Source organism: Sinocyclocheilus rhinocerous, unplaced genomic scaffold, assembly GCF_001515625.1.
Source record: "Sinocyclocheilus rhinocerous isolate Xijiao unplaced genomic scaffold, SAMN03320098_v1.1 scaffold1464, whole genome shotgun sequence".
NCBI classification, from domain to species: Eukaryota; Metazoa; Chordata; class Actinopteri; order Cypriniformes; family Cyprinidae; genus Sinocyclocheilus; species Sinocyclocheilus rhinocerous.
This window is the reverse complement of record NW_015643188.1, coordinates 181,150-189,114: the sequence shown is the minus strand read 5'-3', so window position 1 is coordinate 189,114 and position 7,965 is coordinate 181,150. Positions and strand designations below refer to the sequence as shown.

At 36.8% G+C, this 7,965-nt stretch overlaps 1 protein-coding gene across 1 annotated transcript in view; it reads right to left on the bottom strand.

Moving 5' to 3' along the window:
- Positions 1-7,965, bottom strand: part of LOC107757182 (reversion-inducing cysteine-rich protein with Kazal motifs-like) — a 55,943-nt gene that overhangs the window by 13,822 nt on the left and 34,156 nt on the right. The window contains exons 9-13 of the mRNA XM_016574597.1: positions 6,736-6,985; positions 3,141-3,277; positions 2,931-3,071; positions 1,123-1,245; positions 52-223 (exon numbers count right to left, since the gene is read on the bottom strand). Of these exons, the coding sequence (XP_016430083.1) occupies positions 52-223; positions 1,123-1,245; positions 2,931-3,071; positions 3,141-3,277; positions 6,736-6,985 (823 nt within the window). The remainder of the gene's footprint in view (positions 1-51; positions 224-1,122; positions 1,246-2,930; positions 3,072-3,140; positions 3,278-6,735; positions 6,986-7,965) is intronic.

The window sequence follows — 7,965 nt, the reverse complement described above, 5'->3', positions numbered from 1 at the left end:
AGTGTGAGTGTGTGTGTGTGTGTGTGTGAGTGTGAGTGTGTGTGAAGGTACCTCTGGCTCCTCTGGCAGGGGTTCGGGGAGCAGGGGTCGATGCTCCTGCAGGAGCCGAACACAAACTGGTTGTCCTTGAAGCCGACGCAGCGCGCCACACAAGCGCTGGGATATGTGCGTCCGTTGCGAGCGCAAACCGGCACGAAATGATCGGCGCAGCTGCAGGGAAGCCCTGAGAGAGAAACCACACCAAACACAACTAGTCACAAACACCCAACTGATTTACAAACGACTGTTTTACTCATTTAAAAAGGTCTTGAAAAATTGTTCTGTTTATTCAATAATAAAATATAGTTGTTTTATTGATCTACTTCAATATTTTATTTATTTGTTTACTTTATTTATTTACATTATTCAGTTTTTGCCTGTTATTTTTTTTAGTAGAAATTACTGTGAAGTCTAACATATATGGAAGTGCTTTTCCACCAAAAAATATAAATAAATAAATAAATAAAATGATGAAAATGGTAATTGCAACTTTTTATCTCACAATTCAGACATTTTTCAGAACTGCAATCGTCAGAATTACAGGAAGTGAACATGGAATAGTGAGGTTACAGTCAGCATTCTGAGTTCATATGAGTTTTTATCTTCAAAACTGGGAGGAAAAAAGTCACAAATACCTAAAAAGTATCATTTTTTTCTTGCAATTCTGAGTTTATATCTCATAATTACTTTTTTTGACTCAACCACAGAATAAAAAATAAAAGAAACGGTAACTGCAACTTTTCATCTTTTATTTTTTCAGAACTGCCAAGGTCAGAACTGTAAGCTGCAAACTCAAGATTTGCAAGAGAAAAGTCTGAATTCTGAATTCATATCTCGCAACTCAGAATTCTGACGTTTCTCTTGCATTTTCGAGGATATATCTTAAAATTCAGAATTTATATCTCACATTTCTGACTTTTTTCTTGCCGTTCTGTGTTTATATCTTGCAATTCTGTTATGAAAAGTTGCAATTACCTAAAAAGTCAGAAGTGCGAGATGAAAAGTGAGGGTTATTGTTCATTGTTTAATGGTGTGGATGAAACGGCTCATAAACAGCAGTGGAGCTGATGGTGAAGCACAGACCTGTGAAGAGCCGTCTGTCCTCGTCCGAGCCGTCGGAGCGCACACACTGACGAGACGAGCAGATGCTTTCACCGGCGAAGCAGGAGCAGGGCTGACAGTCGACCCGGAACGACACACCGTGACCTGCATATGAGACCATCACGAACAAAACATTCACTCCTGCCGGATATACAGCGCTGGACAAAATCATTACAACACTAGCATTCTCAGCAGATAAAATGGTTTTAAGTCAGTTATTTCTATCTTTTGCTGGAGTGTGTCAGTAGGAAATATCAGCTTACATTTCCAAACATCTGCTAAACGTTTGAGGCACTTGTGTAAAAATGCTGTAAAATGAGGATGCTGTCAACAATAGTGTCATAAATAGATTTCTTTATCAATTAACTTCTATTAACTAAATTAAATCATCATTTGGTGTGAGCATCTTTGTGTTTAAAGCAGTTTTTTCCCTCGGTGCACTTGAGCAGAGTTTCTCAGGAGCTTCGCAGGAGGTTTCTCGAAGCGTCTCGGAGACATTATATATAGCTCAGTGCATACTATACGTTTAGTTTCCGTAAGAACAGATCTCTGAGATCAGACGCGACTATAAAGCACAGCACATCTGTCTCCAATGAACCCAAGCTGGCGAGCGCTTTAGAAGCAGAGTAAAAATAAACATGAAAGAAAAAGCAATAAACTCATTCAGGTTCAAACCGACAGGCATACAAACCAGCTGTTTACTAAAACACATACTAATAAAAACTAGAGAAAAAAGGAAAATATTTTCACTAATGATATGCATTCGCTTTATTTCATATTTTTTCTATCTTTACATTTACATTTAGTCATTTAGCAGATGCTTTTATCCAAAGTTACCTTAAGTTAGCTTAACGCAGTACACGCGTAATTATGTAATAAATAAAAAGAAAACAGTTAGTAAATCAATAGAGTGCAAGTCTAAAAGGGACAAGTTTTTGACTCATCATTTCATTGGACTATCAAAAGTTAAAACATTTCGAAATGAAACACAAAGCAAAAGATTTAAACTACTTTTTAACATATTATTTGACCAGAAACTACCAAAAGTTAAGATGCTTTAAGACAAAACATAACTTTTAAAATCTACTTTTTGATTCGTTACTTGATTGGAAAATATCAAAAGTTAGACGTTTTAAAACAAAACAAAACAAACAAAACAAAAAATTTTAAATGTACTTTTTGACTCATTTGATTGGAAACTGTCTAAAAATGGTAAAGACCTTTTAATACAAAAAAAAAAAAACAATCCAAAACTAAACCAAACAGAAAAAAACTAAATAAAAAACAAACTGAAACCAAACCAAAACAAAAGCTAAACTTTTAAAATCTACTTTTTGACTCATTTGATTGGAAACTGTCTAAAAAGTTTTAAAACACCTTTAAAAAAACATTTTGACTCGTTATTTGATTGAACTATCAAAACTATCAATAAGATGTTTTAAAACCAAAACACAGCAAAACAAAACAAAAGCAAAACCTAAACAAAATTAAATTAAGCAAGCAAAACTGAGGTGTTCATTGGACTCAATGAATTAAACATGCAATATAGTAAAGTCATGTGACAACAAAATAGTATATTACAACCTCAAATGTTTATGATCGCATACTAATTCACATGAGCTCATTTCAGACACACTGACGGCAGTCACCTCAATGTCAAAATGTGGCCTTATTGTCCTGAATTAACTGTACTTTAAGTAAGCAGCACTCTGTTACTCCATTCTGAACACACCCTCCTAATAAATGCACGTTTGATCAGCTCACAAGTGAAGATGTTTAGGAGTGTTTACCAGGAACGCAGAAGTAGGGCAGGCAGTCGTGTCCGGGGTGGCAGCCCTTTCTGTTGACTTCACACAGGTGACTGCTGGGACAGGGGCTGGGGTTGCAGGGGTGGATGACTTCTTCAATGCTGTTCTCAAAGGGACTGGGAGCTGTGGGAAGCGTGAGGACATCAGTGCACAGCTTGTATCGATCAGACTCAGATCGGAGCGCACACTCACTGAGGTATCTGTGGAGAGGGATGCAGCGCTCCGGGTCGTCCGTGGCCGACAGCAGGTCACAGATGCGCTCGGGCGTCTGTCCCTCGAGAAAGCGCTTGCCATCGCCACACTGCGTCAGGATATCCACACAGTCCGACCTGAGGACACACAGCAGACGATCATCATCATCCTCGATTCTAACCTCATTTATAATGCAGTTCCAATCTGAAGCTAGTGTTCGTATGATGGTCATGTATTGCTGTGCCTATGTAATAAACTGGTGCTTTTATATTATTGTACTGATGGTAAAGTTGTGTAAATGTTATGATAAGGTTATAACGTTCCTCTAAAGCCAATGTATTGTCAATTTTAAAGTAAAGCAAACCTGAGGGTTATTTAGTCTTCATTTAAGGGGTTGTCTATGGAAGCTGGTTCATGCAACACATTAAAAAAATAATAATAATGGTAATTATGACTTTTTATCTCACAATTTGACCTTTTTTTTTTTTTGCAATTTTGAGATATAAACAGAATTGTGAGATATAAACTCAGATATGAACGCAGAATTGTGAAAAATAAAGTCAGAATTGCAAGATATAAACTTGAGATTGCAAGACAAAAAGTCAGAATTGTAAGATAAGTCACAATTACCTTTTTTTAAATTTTTTTATTCTGTGGTGGAAAAAAAACAAAAAACAGTTGCTCAGAAATTCTCAGAATTCTGAGAAAAAAAATCAGAATTGTGTTATCTAAACTCAGAATACTGTATGAAATCAGAATCCAAATTATGAAAACATGTCCAAAAACGTGCAGCTCACTTTTCTGTATTTTTATCTGTGATGGATATCTGCTATTCTGACAGTGTTAATAAATTGTCTCTCCATATTAATGTGATGTTGCGTCAGTGTTCATGAAATGTTTGTTTTTATGAAATTCTAAAACATCAAGACAAGCTATAAACCATTTCAGAATGAAACTTAAAAGCATCGTGATGCGTCGCCCGCCAGCTGTGTGTGAATCTACAGGAATATTCTGGACGTTCATGCAAGGGTCCGGCGGCGGAGCTGTGCTGTTGTAAAGCCATGTGTCGGAGGAACAGAGCTGGCTGCTGTGAAACTAATGTGACCCGTGGCTCAGACGGACGGGATGAAAGCCTGTTTCCTGTTTAGCTCACAGATCGCTGCTCCTCTCGACTGTCCACAAGAGCTTCTTATTTCTCATTCACTCACACTGACAGAAACATCTGTGGTGTTGTGTTTAGCAGCACATTGTAAGACACTTCACTGGCACACTACACACTACACACTACACTAATGCCATCAGTCCAATATCACCAACAACAAACAAAACACAGAACAACAAAAGTACACAAACATACACATAACTAAACATTCTTAAAGATATATATATATATATATACCTTGTATTTTATTTTTATATTTTTAATTTTAGTTAAACTTTTTAGTAATTTTAGTTGTTGTTTTATTGTACTTTTTAGTGGTTTTTGTTTTGTTTACATATGTCTATATTTTTTATGAATTTTTAGTTCATTTCTAAGTTAAACTAAATGAAGTTAAAATAAATGAAAATGAGAAATGTTGCCTTGGAAACTAGATTAAAAAAGATTTTTTAATATTTTATTTCAGTTAATGTTTATTTTAAGTAAGAACATGTTTAAAAAAAGTACTACATATATATTTAATGACTTTGTCAGTTTCTTGAGAGGCAGCACAAATGCACTACAATAAAGCCTTTTAAGTAAGCCAATTATTTTTTTTTAAGTATTACTAACAAACCACATAATGTGCATTTGATTCTCTCAAAAGAACCAACTCGGAGTCGTTCATTCAGGAATCGGACAACAGTTTTTGTGCTCTATGTTTTTGATCGAGTAAAAAGAATCGACTCATAAGATTCATTCCGTGCTGTTTTGTTCACCAGCTGTAGATTCAGTAGTGGTGTTGCTGCTTTAATAAATATATTGTATTTTAGTACAATATTCCCTCACTATTAGAGGAAGAATGCATTTGGTTACGCGTTCTGTTTTTGATTCACTATAAAGAACCGGCTCATAAGAGTCATTTGTTCGGGAATTGAACTACGCTGGTGGCACTGCATACTTCTGATTCACAAAAAAGAATCAACTCCGAGTCATTCATTGAGAATCAGACTACTACAGCAGTTGTGTGATTTGTTTTTGATTCACTAAAATGAACCGACTCATCAGAATCATTTGTTCGGGATTCAGACGACTCTGAGTTCTGGTTTCTCCTCATGTGCTTTCCTCTGAAACACAAACAGTGAGTCCTGCTGGAACAGGAGCTGGAGCTTGACTGATGCATGCTGGGTCACAGCGTTCTCCTGCGTGAGCACATCTAACCCTCACCAGAGACACACACTGCACTGCACTATTTCTGATAAAACACCAGACTACTGACTAGAATCTGTTTCTCAATGCTGACAGTGTTTTGATATGATTTGCTCTCTGAATGTCCATGCTGTGTTCAGAAAATCCAACGCAACACTGAAACGCCCAACAGATACTTCTGTTTCAAAAGATCTGCGCTAAAGCAACATGCAGGTTTAAAACTCAAAGCCATCATACAACAACCTGCAATTATGTTTCATTCTCACTGCATTACAGGAATCTGAGCACTGTGACTGAACACACCACAGAACACCAGCATCAACTGAAAACAGCTTGCTTGTGGACAAACAAAATGTGGATTATGAGACTTTTATATGCCAACAAAACATTTTTTGGTCTAGTGCATGAAAATAACATGTGGATGTCAAGAACAGGCCTCGATATATTCTGATTCAAAAGCAAAGGGGGGGAGGGGTGATAATAATAATAATAAAATTAAAAAATAAATAAAAATTAGGATTTATTGTCAAATTTATTGTAAAAAGCACATTTCCCCCAAACTGTCATTACTGTAACAAAAAAAATCATTCTATTTAATGCAAAATAATTAAAGCAATTTTATATTATAACTACAAAGTATTTATATATATTATATTTTTTATTGTGCTGATCGTTGTTTTATATACTTTTTTCTATTTACAGGTTTTTTCAGCTGCTTACACACACTGATTTTCAAAACTTTGCCTCTTTTTTCAAAACTTCACACACAAATCCAAAAATTGCACAGAAAATGCAAAATGCCTCACATTTCTTGCAAAATGAAGCGCTGCATTCACAATATCACAAACACATCTCAAAAGCAAACATTTGCCACAATATGAATTCCTGTTAGATTTGTGTGTTGCATAGAGAATTGTGTTGTGTTTTGCAAAAAGTGTTTTATGAAATTGAAAACTGAGTCAAAGGCTGAGTATTAGTGTATGGTTTTGTAGATTTGGTGCATGCTTCTGCTGTTTGAGTGTCAGCTTTCAGAAACTGTGTCACAAGTAAAGGTTTTGTGTGTAAGCATCTGAAAAAAAACCATTACATTAGTAAGAATATAATGACTTCTGAAAATAAATGTAAATGATTGTGGGATATTTTATTAATTGTCATAAAATGCATTTACAAAAGAAAAAGTACAGGCTTGTTTAGATGATTTTTTGTGTTTTGCTACAGCACATGATGGAGACGAGGATGAAGGCTGACCTGCAGATGACGCTTCCTCTGGACTTGCTGTAGCAGGGTTTGATCTGCAGCGCACAGGCCACAGTCTTCCACATCTCCGGCTGGCACCTGCTGATGTCCAGCACAGGGATGTTCATGAAGGGCATCTTGATGGTTCCGTTGGACCAGAGTCTGAAGTCGTTCATGGCGCCCTGGTCTGACTGAACGTTACAGCTGCGAAACAGCTCCGTCGGCCTGAGAACACAAAAACAGCGAGGCGAGACGATGATTTACAACAGAGCAACAGCACAGACTAAACCTGCGAGACAGCAGATGATGCTAGAGACACTGCAGGCATTAAAACCAGCTCTGTTTCTAATTTAAAGCAGACTCGAGTTGCTTTGTGGAATTGCCTTCTTATTGCATCCCAGAAGGCCATTGTTCACTAGCAGCCGCGTCCCGACAAAGCTTTGGGAAGAGGGACTTCCTCAGGAAACCTGAAGCCGAGAGCAGCTTTTAATCTTTCTAACGATCGGCTGTTTTATAGAGCTCAGTGTGGGACGTGGAGCTGAGGTTCTGCTTGTGGTTAGACGCTGATTCCTGCTCATTTGCAGCTTTATTGTTTGGGTGTGGTGCTGATGGGCTTGACCAAAACCAAAAACACTCTTTACTGGCTTTATATGAACCTTCCATTCTTCAAAGAACTTTCCACTAAAATATCGGGCAGCACAACTGTTTTCAACATTGATAACAATCAGAAATGTTAATATAATATAAAGTCCCAGCTAACAGGGAATGTTCTCAGAACTTTGGCTTAATGTTCTGGCGAGTTTCTCTCAAAGTTATGAGCAAATGCTCTTTTAGTAATGTTCATTTACAGGTTTTTTCAGCTGCTTGCACACATTTTCAAAACTTTGCCTCTTTTTTTTCAAAACTTCACACACAAATCCAAGAATTGCACACAAAATACAAAATGCCTCTCATCTCTTGCAGAATGAAGCGCTGCATTCAAAATATCACAAACACATCTCAAAAGCAAACATTTGCAAACACCTTTGCCATAATATTAATTCCTGTTAGATTTTTGTGTTACATACAGAATTGTGTGTTGTGTTTTTCAAAAAGTGTTTTATAAAATTGAAAACTGAGTCATAGGCAGAGAATTATGGTTTTGCATTGCAGATTTGGTGTGTGCTTCTGCTGTTTGAGTGTCAGCTTTCAGAAACTGTGTGACAAGTGAAGATTTAGTGTGTAAGCGGTTGAAAAAAACAG